Source organism: Maniola hyperantus, chromosome 6, assembly GCF_902806685.2.
Source record: "Maniola hyperantus chromosome 6, iAphHyp1.2, whole genome shotgun sequence".
NCBI classification, from domain to species: domain Eukaryota; kingdom Metazoa; phylum Arthropoda; class Insecta; order Lepidoptera; family Nymphalidae; genus Maniola; species Maniola hyperantus.
In genome coordinates, this window is record NC_048541.1 from 21469 (window position 1) to 36140 (window position 14672).

At 46.4% G+C, this 14672-nt stretch overlaps 1 protein-coding gene across 6 annotated transcripts in view; it reads right to left on the minus strand.

Annotated features, from left to right (window-relative positions):
• Positions 1–14672, minus strand: part of kug (FAT atypical cadherin kugelei) — a 59287-nt gene that overhangs the window by 20194 nt on the left and 24421 nt on the right. For all 6 annotated transcript variants that reach the window (XM_069499214.1, XM_069499216.1, XM_069499215.1 and 3 more), the window contains exons 5-10: positions 14321–14531; positions 13639–13829; positions 9368–9905; positions 8241–9274; positions 8058–8159; positions 630–1382 (exon numbers count right to left, since the gene is read on the minus strand). In XM_069499214.1, coding sequence (XP_069355315.1) covers positions 630–1382; positions 8058–8159; positions 8241–9274; positions 9368–9905; positions 13639–13829; positions 14321–14531 — 2829 coding nt within the window. The remainder of the gene's footprint in view (positions 1–629; positions 1383–8057; positions 8160–8240; positions 9275–9367; positions 9906–13638; positions 13830–14320; positions 14532–14672) is intronic.

Here is a 14672-nt window from a genome sequence, read left to right on the forward strand (position 1 = left end):
GATAACTCGCCTTGGCTTAGTGAGAAGGCTGCTGGTGTTTGGCCTCACTGAGCACGCCTGCGATGTGCAATCGATTGCGATTTTTTGTTGTTATAGAAACTAGACCCGAAAACCCTGCTTCAGAAAGACATGTGGTGGCAAATGGTATGAGAACAGACATAGTCCGCTTTACAAGAAGAGGGTCCACTTAACGAACACCAGAATTCGAAAAGACATTTTACTTGAAATTCTGCGCTGCACTGTTCCGAGAAGCGTCGCAACGTGGTCGCTCAGTGCGCAGTGCGCAGTGCGCAGTGCGCAGTGCGCAGTGCTGCGAGCTGCGAGGCAGCGCACTTTACCACACAAGCTGCTGCGGACCCCGAGTACACGTGATACGGACCCCTAAGGGGTCCATGGACCACACTTTAAGAAACCCTGCCTTATAGGATCACTTTGTTGTCTGTCTGTCTGTCAAGAAACCTACAGGGTAGTTACTTCCCGTTGACCTAGAATCATGAAATTTGGCAGGTATGTGAGACTTTTAGCTGGCTTTAGGGGAAAAATCTAAAAACCGTGAATTTGTGGTTACATCACACAAAAAAAATCGTGGTCATAAACAAAGCCTTTCCGAGCTAGTGTAGTAGTGATACCTCAAAACCTTCGACGGGATTCAGGATGCGGAACTCGACGTGCTCGTTGAGCGCGGCGCCCAGCACGGCCAGCACGGCCACCACGGCCGGCTTGGTGGAGTTCTCCACCACGGAGCCGTAGTAGTCCGCCTTCTGGAACGCGAGCCCCGCGTTGTCGGGCTCGCGCACGCGCACCTCCACGCGCGCCGTGCTCGCGAACGCGCCGTCCGACACGCGCACGCGCAGGCGGTGCGCGCCCGCCGCCGGCGCGGGGTCGGCCACGCGCAGCTCGCCCGCCGCCGACAGCGCGAAGGCGCCGCGCGCGTCGCCGTCGATGATGTCGAACTGGAGCGGCTGGCGGCCGGCGGGGTCGTCGGCGTCGGCGGCGCTCAGCGCCAGCACGAGCACGCCGGGCGCCGTGGGCAGCAGCACGGTGGCGCGGTACGCGGGCTGCGAGAAGGCGGGCGCGCAGTCGTTGACGTTGGCGACGTCCACGGCGACGCGCGCGGAGCTGACGGCGGCCAGGCGCGGCTCGCCCGCGTCCGCCACCGTGACGGTGAACTCGTGGCGCGGCTGCAGCTCGTGGTCGAGCGGCGCGGCGAGCCGCAGCGCGCCGGTGGTGGGGTCGAGGCGGAACAGCGCGCGCGCGGCGGGCTCCACGATGTCGAAGGCGCGCTGCCGGTTGGCGGGCGAGTCGCCGTCCGCCGTGGCCAGCACCAGCGGCTCGCCCGGCGCGCCCGCCGCGTCGCGCACCAGCGCGCCCGCGCCGGCGGCCTGCGCACCACACTGCACTTACATACCTACTCGTGTACGACAATGACAACAGCAGCGACGTTCACTTGCTCTTGTTCGGTTGTTTTTATTTATTTATTTATTTTTATTTAGACAAAACGAAAAGTGAACAATTTACACCACACTTTTAGACCAAAGCACTAATTAAAAAGCTGAGACTGGTGTTGGCAGTTTGCAGCCCAAATAGACCGTAGTCTGTGATATATAATTTAAATAGATAGAATAAATTTTAACAAGTTAAAGCATTCGTTTCAACAGATCTTGTCATAAAGACGTTTAAAATTTTCAAAAGAGGTTTCTAGGAGAAATTTCTTTATATAGAATTTATGTTTTTTCTTTAAGGATGGGCGCTGGGCACATAAAACCAGATTAGATACCTCCAGCGGAAGGTTATTGAATAGTTTTGGTGCCGCAGCTGTAAAATGTCTACTCGAGAATCCAGACGTTCGTCGCGGAACTGAACATCTTAGTTGCCTTTGCCTGGTGACTGGGAGTTTGCTCGATTGTGAACTTGTCTATATATTTTGCCATATACATTGTTATTTGCCAAATGAATATTTTTCTTGGGGTTAGTACCTACTTTACTTAGCTTAAATAATTATTCCGTAGGAAATCGTCGATTCTTTTTTAAGATAATTTTGAGATTAAGTTTTTGAGCCTGATTTAGTTTGTCTCGTAAAGTTGATCCACATGAGCCCCATGCTGTAATGCCATATAATATTAACGACTGAGTTAAAGAGCAGCATTTGCATGAGCAAATAAATAAATAAATAAACACAACCGTTTAGAGGATCCAGAAGCCCCCACTCGACGGTGCCCCTGTCGTCATCAGTCAGTCAGGACCTATTGCCATTTGGAGGCCCGGGGCCCGGGGGCCAGGGCCCGGGGCCCGGGTCCAGGTTCTGGGGTGACATAGCAGGGCAAAACAATTTTATTTAACCTGTTGTGGTTAAATAAAACTCGTGGTAACGATTGATCAGAAGGTAAGAATTGGAATGGATTTATTGGAAATAGCTTAGCCTAATATATACAAAAGTGGATCTTAAGATTACCTACGCTAACGAGTACTTATTGCTATTACTTATATCTAAACCAATGCAGGCGTCGCCGTGTGTAATGGATATGCGCGCATGCGCATTACGTCATTACATTATTTCTTGGGCCGCCCCCGCCGCGCGGCGCCGCAGCTCTCGCGCCGGCTTCAGTCACTCCTAGCCGCTGTGGCGTGCGGACGTCGTCGCGTGCTCAGAGCCGGCCGAACACGTCACCGACGATCATGCGGAGCGATTTCGTTTGCAGCAGCCTGTGCTTCTGGAGTCTTCGTGCTAGCGTGCTTTGGATGTCATATTGTATCCATCAACAGTGTTCGTGATCATCACTGTGCATGTAACCATCAACGCTTCTAGTCATCACTATTATCTCCGAAATACGCTAGCCATCTCGTCCGGTTGGAGGTAAGAAATCGTTGCTTATTTTCATAAAGTGTTCATGCCTTCCATGTTGTTTCATTTCTTCCACCGCTCTTGTCCATTAAATAAAGTATTTTCCTTATCCATGTGTTGTTTGTTGATTTTCTTGTTCCCCGGTAAACCCGAGGTAAAATTGCGGGTAAGGTAAGGTTGTTGGTGGTATTCGACGTGTGCGTAATCCCAGCAAAATAATGTTGAATTTCAGGATTTGAGTTGGATAGATTTTTAGTGCGTAACGTCGTGTAATTGTGCGTGAAAGTTTTAAATTTGTGCGTCCAACCAATAAGTAGATATTCGAAAAAAACGCGTTTTGCTAGGAATACGTCATCCCAGCTACACATTTTTTTCCCAATGGACGTACGAGAAAAAAAATAGGTCCATGAATTAGTGCGTTTTAAGGGGTAAATGTGCGTGCTAAAATTAAATTTGTGCGTCATAACACTTCGAAGATATTCAGTTTTTTGCTGGGATGACGTTTAACCATTTCTTATATCTCTTAAACGGTTAAACGTATAGACGTGATTTTTTTTACACATATTGCTATGAATTTGTGCGTAATGTTTGTAAAAACAGAATTTAAAAAAAAATTACCGTTCAGTTTTTATAATTAAAAAATAAAATAACGTTATTAGGTCCTAGTACTTTAAATATGACCTCTAACGATAAACTTATACCGTTGATTTGTCCCTTATAACGGCTCACAGTATCTTATCAAGTTTCATTGGAGTATTTTAAGTATTTATTGAATTATGAAGAAAATTACTACGACAGGACTACGATATTTTTCGACATTTAATTGGTCGAGTATTTTATGAGTTGGCTAATTAAAATTTCTACCAATAATTAGTGCGTCAGCTCATTTATCCATCTGCAAAAATATAGCCCAATACACAGATAAATTATAGAGATATAATCAAAAAACCTATAAGATGCGCAATACAATGATAAACGGACAAAGTTTGAATAGCCACAAAAAAGCGACCGTGTCATATATCGTGCTAACCTTCCAAAATTGATAGTATTGTGCCATTTCTTTTCTGGTACATGTGCGCACAAAATTATTAAGCTTTTTATTAATCATACTAAAATTATAAATGCGAGCATTATTATAAAATATGTTTGTTTGTTGGTTTGTCCTTCCATCACACCGCAACAGAGTTACAGATTGACGTGATTTTTGCATAAGTGACCCGTTACATTTATTCCGAAATATTAGAGTTCCCACGGGATTTTAACAAACAAAAGCAAACAGTCCTATTGTCTGGTCACAAGCCATAATTAAACAATATAGTTTTCTGGAAACTGTTAAACTAAGCCACCCGTTCGTCTTCAAAACACGGCAATAAAACTGAATTTTAAAACTAATAGGTACCAAAGGTTCCGACCACAGCCATCTTTACTTACAAGCCATGCTATTAAGTTTGGCAACGTCGCAATTAGGATCCGCCGTGAATCTGTGGCATAAACCGATAGAGCTACAAGTGTACTAGTGGACAGCTTTCTATAGGCTGTATCTAGTTATATTTAAAACACTATGCACCTACTTACATTACAAATACATAAAATCATTAGTTTTTGAAATTACGTATTGACCACATACAGCCCACTTACTTAATGTAAGGCAGTACCTAGTAGGTATGTCTTTCGTAAGAATGTAGGAACTTAAAACTTGTTTGAAACTTTGAAGATCTACCTACTATTTCACTAAAATAAAACATAAATGAGGGTTAATAGATATTTTATTTCCTGTCCTTTGTGATAGTCCTTTTCTTGGGCTTGCTCATGTAGTTCTTGACGACGCTCGCTGTTTATACAGCTGTTCCCTTTTAGAGGGATCCATCCTAGATGTTTTTTCGCACGTAACTTAGGTAACGCAAATTCTTAGGTAGGTTAGGGAAAATATGGGGCACTGCACCAGCTACTAGTTGATTCAACGTGATTTATCTCTATTTCTAGATTTTTTTACTATTTTGTTACTGTTGATTATTTTTATTGTTATGTTAATATGACAAATTATGTTAATACAATAATTTTAGATTACCTACTTAATTTACAATCGGTATTCAGTCAGAATATTGATCAACTAAAACTTAGAAAATAAAAAATATATTGAACTGTTCTGTTGTTTTAATTTTCACTAACTATTATGTACGTACATGTACTTAAGTGCTAAAAAAGTAATGGTACAATACTATCAATTTTGGAAGGTTAGCACGATATATGACACGGTCGCTTTTTTGTGGCTATTCAAACTTTGTCGGTTTATCATTGTATTACGCATCTTATAGGTTTTTGATTATATCTCTATAATTTATCTGTGTATTGGGCTATATTTTTGCAGATGGATAAATGAGCTGACGCACTAATTATTGGTAGAAATTTTTATTAGCCAACTCATAAAAAACTCGACCAATTAAATGTCTAAAAATATCGTGTCCTGTCGTAGTAATTTTCTTCATAATTCAATAAATACTTAAAATACTCCAATGAAACTTGATAAGATACTGTGGGCCGTTATAAGGGACAAATCAACGGTATAAGTTTATCTTTAGAGGTCATATTTAAAGTACTAGGACCTAATAACGTGATTTTATTTTTTAATTATAAAAACTGAACGGTAATTTTTTTTTAAATTCTGTTTTTACAAACATTACGCACAAATTCATAGCAACATGTGTAAAAAAAATCACATCTATACGTTTAACCGTTTAAGAGATATAAGAAATGGTTAAACGTCATCCCAGCAAAAAACTGAATATCTTCGAAGTGTTATGACGCACAAATTTGATTTTAGCACGCACATTTACCTCTTAAAACGCACTAATTCATGGACCTATTTTTTTTCTCGTACGTCCATTGGGAAAAAAATGTGTAGCTGGGATGACGTATTCCTGGCAGAACGCGTTTTTTTTCGAATATCTACTTATTGGTTGGACGCACAAATTTAAAACTTTCACGCACAATTACACGACGTTACGCACTAAAAATCTATCCAACTCAAATCCAGAAATTCGACATTATTTTGCTGGGATTACGCACACGTATTCGACGGCAACGGGATATTGCAGGAACGGCGAGCGTAGGTATTCCGTAAGTATGTAATATAATATGGTAGGTACTCCCATAGTACCCCCTTTCAAGCGAAGCGTACTACTCGTTTCACGACTCGACCGCTTCGTGTGACGTAGGGGCTAGGTGCAGGCGCTGGCGCTGGTACCGGCGAGTTTGTTTCCATTGCAGACTCCGGTTGCAAACTCGTCGATACTGATGTTTTCTTTTCCGCACTTGCAGTGCTTGCGCCTGTGTCTTCCTCGTTGAGCATGTAAGCGGGCTTGAGTCTGTCCAATGATACCACGGTTGTTCGAAGTGGTAGCTGGATCTGGTAGTACTTGTCGTGGCGCTTCAAAACTTGATAGGGTCCGTCGTATGGCGGTGTTAATGGCGGTCGTACGGTGTCGTTTCGTACGAAAACGTGCGTGCACGTAGCTAGGTCTTTGTAGATGAATGTTGATCGGGTCGCTGGCGAGCGTTCTGTCGGTGTTAGCGATGCCATTGTTTCTGTGAGACGTCGCACGTAGTCTGCGTCTTCTTGACTAGCCATTGGTATCCAGTAGTATGCCATTTTGAGGTCGAGTTTTGAAAATATCCTCTTCTCATGCAGTGGGTACGTGAAGTCTTGAATGCGTGGGATTGGGTAACGATCTGGCTGAGTTACTGCATTCAAGCGTCTGTAGTCGCCGCACACGCGTAGTCCGCCGTCTTTCTTCTTGACTACGTGCAAGGGACTCGCCCATGGGCTCTTCGAAAGTCTGCATATGCCCAACTCCACCATGCGTTCAAATTCAGCTTTTGCAGCGTTGTATTTGTCGGGCGGCAGAGGGCGGGCGCGAGCAAAAAGTGGAGGCCCCGTCGTCTCAATGTGGTGAACTACGTCGTGCTTGGCTGGCTGCTTCAGTGACATTGGGCGTAGGACGTCTGGATATTGCTTCAAGATCTCGTGGTAGTCTTGGTCGGTGCTCACGATGCGGATGGATTCGGCGGATGTTGAAACTTCGATTGCGTCGACAGCGAGCTTCGTTACGTCATCGATCAACTTTTTCTTATGCAGGTCCACGAGAAGTTTGAAATGTCGAAGAAAGTCTGCGCCCAGGATGGATGTCTTCACGTCAGCGATGATAAATGTCCACGTGAAGGTTCGTCGTAATCCCAGGTTGAGCGTGATGGTCTTTTCGGATTTCCTCGTACATTGGTGACACCGACGTGATCAAGAATGGTCGCACACCTCAACAACCGACGAAATCAAGAATGGTCGCACACTACAACAGCCGACGTCATCGAAGATAAACCGCACACCGCCGCACTCCGCACTGGCGCATACGTGATCAAGGGTGATCGCATACATCGCAACACCTTTGGATCACACACCGCAAGCCCGACGTCTCCTCCAAACTCCAAGTCTACAAGCAGCAACAGCAAGCACATCGAGGCCTGTAAGACGGATGTAGCCACAGCTTCGGGGCACAATGGCCCTGCACTCCATCACCAGCTACAAGCGTCCTGGTCTACCGCTTCTCTGGTTGGTTAGCAGCCATTGCCCTTCCTTCACACGCCTTCACGCTACAACGCCACCTCTCTTCACTGCTTCACACTACGCGTTCGTCTCGGAGGGGAGTGATGTGGCGGTTACCACAATAGAAACTAGATGGCGCTGTTCAATCGATGACGTAGTCCCGAACAAATGTACCGCCGATAGCAATCGCACTAACGGAGTTTTCTGCAATCTGGACTATATATAGAAGTTTCAAGACATAACCGTCGGCCCAGCTGGCGCTACCGAGCACAACCAACCGCTCGGTGGGAGATCTCCCCTTTGGTACGGTCGAGCCTGCACACCGCTCCCGTACAAACCTAACCGCCATCTGTCATCGATCAGACATTAGCCATGTGCGGCTGCTGGAATCTGGCTGCGATCTCTCAGTTTAGGGTGTGTCCGTTAAGCGAAAAACTCGTTTAAAACATTATTAAATGGTTTAAAAGATATCTCCAACTCGACGAAAAGCTTTCGAAATACTAAAGCGTACTAAATATTAATATTACATAAAACAAGGAAAATAAGAAAAATTACGAAGAAGCATACGAGTTTATAATGCTGCATCAGTATATTGAATTGATGCAGCAAATAACTAACCTCCGATATGCGGCCGCGATACTCTCGTTGCAGCAGAACGGGCGGGAACTCGTTGCGGTCCAGCACGTGCACCGCCACGCGCGCGCTGGCGCTGCCGCCGCCCTGCACAGAGGTGGAGCTCGTGTGAGGCCGCGTCAACAGCTCCCATTAGCGACTACCTCTCTATTTATGTACAAACGTTACCATGTCGAAGGCGGTGACGGTGAGGTTGTACAGCTCCTTGGTCTCGTAGTCGACGGGCGCGGCCAGGCTCAGCACGCCGGCCGCGGGGCTGAGGCGGAAGGCGCCCTCCGCGCCGCGCAGCGAGTACCACACCGACGTCGCGCTGCGCGCCTCCAGCGTGGCCAGCACGGTGCCCGGCGCCGCGTCCTCCGCCACCTCGCACGTCACGTCCGCGTCCACGAAGCGCGGCGGCGCGTCGTCGGGCTCCACCACCAGCACGTGCAGCGGCAGCGTGGCGCCGCGCTCGGCGGGCGGCGGCCCGGCGGCGCGCACGTGCAGCGCGTAGTCGCGCGGGCCGGCGACGGGCAGCGCGCGCATCAGGCGCACGTCGCCCAGCTCGTCCACGGCGAACAGCCCCGCCGCGTCGCCGCCCGCCAGCGAGTACAGCACGCGCGCCGCGTCGCCCACGTCGCGGTCGAAGGCGCGCAGCGGCGCCACCAGCGTGCCCGGCGCCGCGCCGCGTGCCAGCCGCGCCTCCCACAGCCGCCGCGGCCACTCCGGCGCGTGCTCGTCCACGTCGTGCACGCGCACCGTCACGCGCGCGAACGCCACTGACGCGCGCGGCGCCTGGTCGCGCGCCCACACCGTCAGCTCGTGCACGGCAGCCGCCTCCCTGTCGAGCGGGCGCGCCAGCTCCAGCACGCCGGTGAGCTCGTCGAGACGGAACAGCTGCAGGTCGCGCGGCGCGCGCGCGGCGTGCAGGCCGAACAGCAGGCGCGCGCCCGCGCCCGCCGTCGCCTCCAGCGTGACGAGCGCGGCGCCCGCGCGCGCGCTCTCCGACACCTCCACGACGTACTCGGCGCGCGAGAACAGCACGCCGTCCTCGTGCGCGTCGTTGACGACGGTGACGTCCACCAGCGCGTGCGTGGCGCTGCGCCCGTCGCTCACCGACACGTTGAGCGCGTAGTGCGCGCGCCGCTCCCACAGCAGGCGCCGCGCCAGCACCACGCTGCCGTCCTCGCGCCCCACCGAGAACTGGTGCTCCGGGTCGCCGTCTGCCCATTCGTATCGTTAATCGGTGACATTGAAAACAACCAGTACAGTAGTACAATAGAAAACCTTTCAGCTTTATAAAACGGCGCGCTCACCGACGATGTCGTAGTACAGCGCGTCGCCCTCGGGGTCGCTGGCCTGCAGCAGCGCCAGCAGGAAGCCCGGCGCGTCCAGCTCGGCGGCCTGCAGCGGCGCCACGGCGCGCACCGCGGGCGCCGCGCCGCCGCCGCTCGCCACCACGCGCACGCGCACGCGCGCCACGCTGCAGCGCGCCGGCCGGCCGCCGTCGCACGCGCGCACCGTGAGGTCGTAGGTGCGCGCCGGCGCGAGCGGCAGGCGCGGCGCGGCGTACACGCGGCCGGAGCGCGCGTGCACGCGCAGCACGCCGCGCGCGACGCCTCGCGCCCGCCCGCTGTACTCGACGGTGCCGTTCTCTCCCGCGTCACTGTCCAGCGCCGCCACCGTGGCGATGTAGGTGCCCGCGGGCGCGGCGTCGTCCCACACGTCCCAGGCGGCGCGGCCCGAGCCCTCGTCCTCGTCCTCCGCCTCCGTCTCCGCCTCCGCCTCCGCCTCCGCCTCCGCCTCCGCCTCCGAGCTACTCTCCTGGCCCTCGACAGAAGCCGCCTCGTCATCCTATCGTACAAATATTTTATTAGATATTTATTTTTATTTAAATAAGAATAAGTTTGGAATAGAATAGGATTTCAATGGAGTGCGTGGATTTTTGTGAACGGAGTTCAATCATGTAGTCGTGGTTTGGTGCAATAGTAAATGGTACAATATTAATTCACCATCAACAGTTCCTAAAAACCCATAGATTAGGAGTGCAGCACCCTGCAGCATCAGTATTGAAGAGTTGGAACTTGAAGTTCAATAATGGTATATATGTTTGGCATCTACAATATTATTTCACAATCAACAGTGGCTTAGGAATGCAACACCCTGCATCATCAGGGTTGAAGAGTTGGGATCTGGAGTTGAATCATGAAGTCGTTGCTTGGTAGGTACGTAAGCCAGAGATAGTTTATTCTAAGCGTAACTTTTATACCAATTCAACATCGACTATTCTTTGAAAAGAGCAACCGCCGAGTTTCTTGCTGGTTCTCCTTGGTAGGAAAGGCATTCCGAACCAGTGGTAGCTGTATCGGACTATTCGGAAGTACTTGTAAAAGTTTATTCGAATAAAAAAGATTTTTATTTTATTTTATTTTTATTACCCTCGCATCTACAAGCCTCATAACCCAATTGCCATCTCGACCTGTCGCGTACTATATCTAGTTGTTGCTTGATAGTGTACCTACCTATTAATTCTAATTTTGACTACCTCCCTGGCACAGTGGTAAGCGTTGTAGCACGGTAATGTTGTAGTCTTATCAATGGGAGGTCCAGGTTCGATTCCCGGCAGTGTCAGTTACGAATTTTATAATTTCTAAATTTACTCTGGTCTGGTCTGGTCTGGCTTCGGCCGTGGCTAATTACCACCCCACTGGCGAAGTCGTACCGCTATGCGATTTAGCGTTCTGGTACGATGCCGTGATCATAGACCGTATTCATCTATGCCTAGATAAGTTCGATAAATCGCACACGCCAGCTTAAGCTGAGCTGTACGTTCAAAGATTCCTGTACATTCCGGGTTTCAAGTTAAATGTACCTAATATTGAGGATTGTAATGTCTGTAATTCCTAAACTACAAAAATAAAAATATATAATGTTATTTTATTCTTGAGTGGATTCGGGGAATGAAACCAAGACTTAATTGCGTTTCTATACAACTACAGAAACAACATTTAAAGCCTTTATTTACGGTTTTATTTTATTTTTATTTTATTTTATTGGTTTGCCAACAGATAGTACACATATTATAAAATAACAATTACAGTTCACAGAGAAAAAATTTAGAGTGTACACCCAATTACTGGCAAACCGGCATGCATTTTAAAAGTTTGCAAGTGCGGGATTACCAGTTAACTTAAGCTAAAAATACAATATGAAAAATAAAAAATAAAAACACTGCATTTTACAATAGTACTAAATATTAAATACTAAATATTACGTAAAACAAGAAAAATAAGAAAAATTACGAAGAAGCATACGAGTTTATAATGCTGCATCAATATACTGATGCAGCATTTTTTTGTACTGCTGCAAGGAGAGTGAATGAGGATCTATTATCATATTTTTCGCAGTTTTAAAAAGATTATTATGTTCGCGACATATTCTAATCAATACATTGTTTTCTCCTAAGTTTGTTCTGCATCCCCTTATAATATAAGGCTTGTACGTAGAAAATCGCGAATTTTTACGAGGCACAGAAAAAATTATTTTGCGTAAAATGTTTGGGCAGTCAATTTCATAGTTTAAAATTTTGAACAGAAGTACCTGATCGGATTTTAACAATTAATCTTTCTAATTATAAACACAAAATATCCGTTTACTTCAAAACACCGACAAAACTTCAGATTCAATTGACATAACTGTCAGTAGTGACATTTGACAAGCTAAGTCCACAAACTTCAGGATATGTCTTTTATGCACCAAAGACAAAGTAATAAATTAAAGAAAAGCACTGAATAGGTGTCCATGGGTAAAGTGGTTTTCTTTACATCTCCACCCCCGTCAGAGTAACAATTGCATGTGATAACGTATGTAATTGTTCAGTTATTACCAAACACTGGAGACAGTTTTGTAATGTGGTAAAGATTTGATTCAGCTTTCTTGCGTCCGGTATCAACTTCATAGATTGAATTTGAAATTTTCTTCAGAATAGTGTATGGCCCAATCCTCAATTCATCCATTTTCTTCCTATTTAGCCGATTTCCGTTTTCCACATAAACTCTGTCTCCCACATCCAATTCATATTCTTCTCTATGACGGTCGAATATTTTTTTATTATAATTGTGAGATTTTATTGTGTTCTCCAAAGCTAGTTGTCTATCTCTTTTCAGATCTTCTTTTGTACATCTTGATTTTAATTCAAGTGGTAGAATGTTTACATTTTCGCCTTCTAAGAGGTATTTTGGAGCAAATTTTGTAACTGTATGTTCTGTTTCGTTATATTTTTCTACACATTTTTGTGCAATAGTAGTCCATGCTATTTTTTTGTCACTTTCATTTATTTTGCATCTTAATCTGAAGTTTTGTCGGTGTTTTGAAGTAAACGGATATTTTGTGTTTATAATTAGAAAGATTAATTGTTAAAACCGTAAATAAAGGCTTTAAATGTTGTTTTATAATGTTATTTTATTCTTGAGTGGATTCGGGGAATGAAACCAAGACTTAATTGCGTTTCTATACAACTACAGAAACAACATTAAAAGCCTTTATTTACGGTTTTAACAATTAATCTTTCTAATTATAAACACAAAATATCCGTTTACTTCAAAACACCGACAAAACTTCAGATTCAATTGACATAACTGTCAGTAGTGACATTTGACAAGCTAAGTCCACAGACTTCAGGATATGTCTTTTATGCACCAAAGACAAAGTAATAAATTAAAGAAAAGCACTGAATAGGTGTCCATGGGTAAAGTGGTTTTCTTTACAAATATAAAAAAACCGACTTCCAAAAAAACTACAAAGTAAAAAATAACTTTTGTTTTTACACGTGCATATAATATGTCGAAGACGGGCGAGCTTCACGCTTTGATTTCTAGTTTATTTTATTATGCTCGCCCGACTTCATACATTCATACACGTGTAGACTGTAGAAACATTTATTTTTATATTGTATTTTTATTTTATTTTAAGCTTGTTAGTGTGAGTAGTTATTGCTTGGTACCTAAAATATCAATTCACCAGCAGCATCAGGATTGAAGAGTTGAGACTTGGAATTCAATAACATAGTCTATGCTTGGCATTTACAATATTATTTCACCAGGAACACGGTAAAAGTGATTCGAGTTTCAATACGTGAATACATTCCTTCAAAGCCCGAACACGGTAAAAGTGATTCGAGTTTCAATACGTGAATACATTCCTTCAAAGCCCGAACACGGTAAAAGTGATTCGAGTTTCAATACGTGAATACATTCCTTCAAAGCCCGAACACGGTAAAAGTGATTTGAGTTTCAATACGTGAATACATTCCTTCAAAGCCCGAACACGGTAAAAGTGATTCGAGTTTCAATACGTGAATACCCACTTCCTTTGCGCAAACCCCGTAAAGTCATTTTGCCTGATGAACTCATTACTTCTGATACTCTAAAAGTAAGAGCTTCATTATGGACACCACATTGCCAAGGGATACTTCTGCTAGATGATGCACGCGCCACTTTAAGAAATAAATTAGGAAGCGTATTTTAGGTAGTTCGTTAAGTGAGGTAGGGCAGGGCTTTCTTAGGTAGGACCTCAGGTTAGTTACAACCTGCACGTCAGCGGCGGGCACGCGCACGTCGTAGAAGCGCTGCGTGAAGGCGGGCGCGTGGTCGTTGAGATCGAGCAGCGCGACGCGCACGCGCGCCACGCCGGTCAGCGCGCCGTCGGACACCGCCACCTCCAGCGCGTGCGCGGCCGCTGCCTCGCGGTCCAGCGCGCGCCCGGTCGTGCGCACCTCACCTGCGGACAGCGCGCTCACGTCAGAACAACACCACGTCATATGTACCATGGTTAAATCAAAAACTCTTTATATTATGCAGTTTCGATTTCAATTTGAACATTATTTTGCAAGGATGGCACTGCTGTAAACTAAATGTTGTATTGTAGCTTAGCTCGAAATCTCTCGATGTAGTAGGTACTTATTTATTTATTTTGTTTATTTGAAAGTAATCAACAGCGTAATTACATAATTATTATTTAAATCTATATCTAGTTTTAACAGAAGGCCACTGTTTAGTGCAACTGCACTCAACCAGCCGGCGGCGGCGGGAGGCGCGGGGTGCCCGCGCGACATCTGTCTTCGCGTCGGAACAAGAAGCCATTCACGGTGCAACGGGCGAACACGTCATACAGTTTATAATAAAGCTAATTACAAATATACCAGTGCCTCTAATACAGTCTTTTTCATAAACACACTACAAAATACAAAACACAAGTACAAAATTTAGTACCTGTGTCCTCGTCGATGGAGAAGAGTCCGTCCGGGTTGCCGGCCACGATGGAGTAGCGCAGGCGCGCGGGCGCGGGCGCGGCGTCCGCGTCCACGGCGCGCACGCGGGCCACGAGCGTGCCGGCCGCGCAGTGCTCGGGCACGGCCGCCGCGTACTCGGCGTGCTCCGGCCACGGCGCCATGTCGTTCACGTCCTCCACCTCGATGTACACCTGCGCAAGCACACGGCGATCAGCCGCCATTCATAAATATGTCGTTTGCAATATTTCAGTGCCCATTTATGCACAAGAAACTGTCCGAAAGTAAAAATGTACGATGCATTTGATTTACTACTGAGAGATACTCATTCAGTG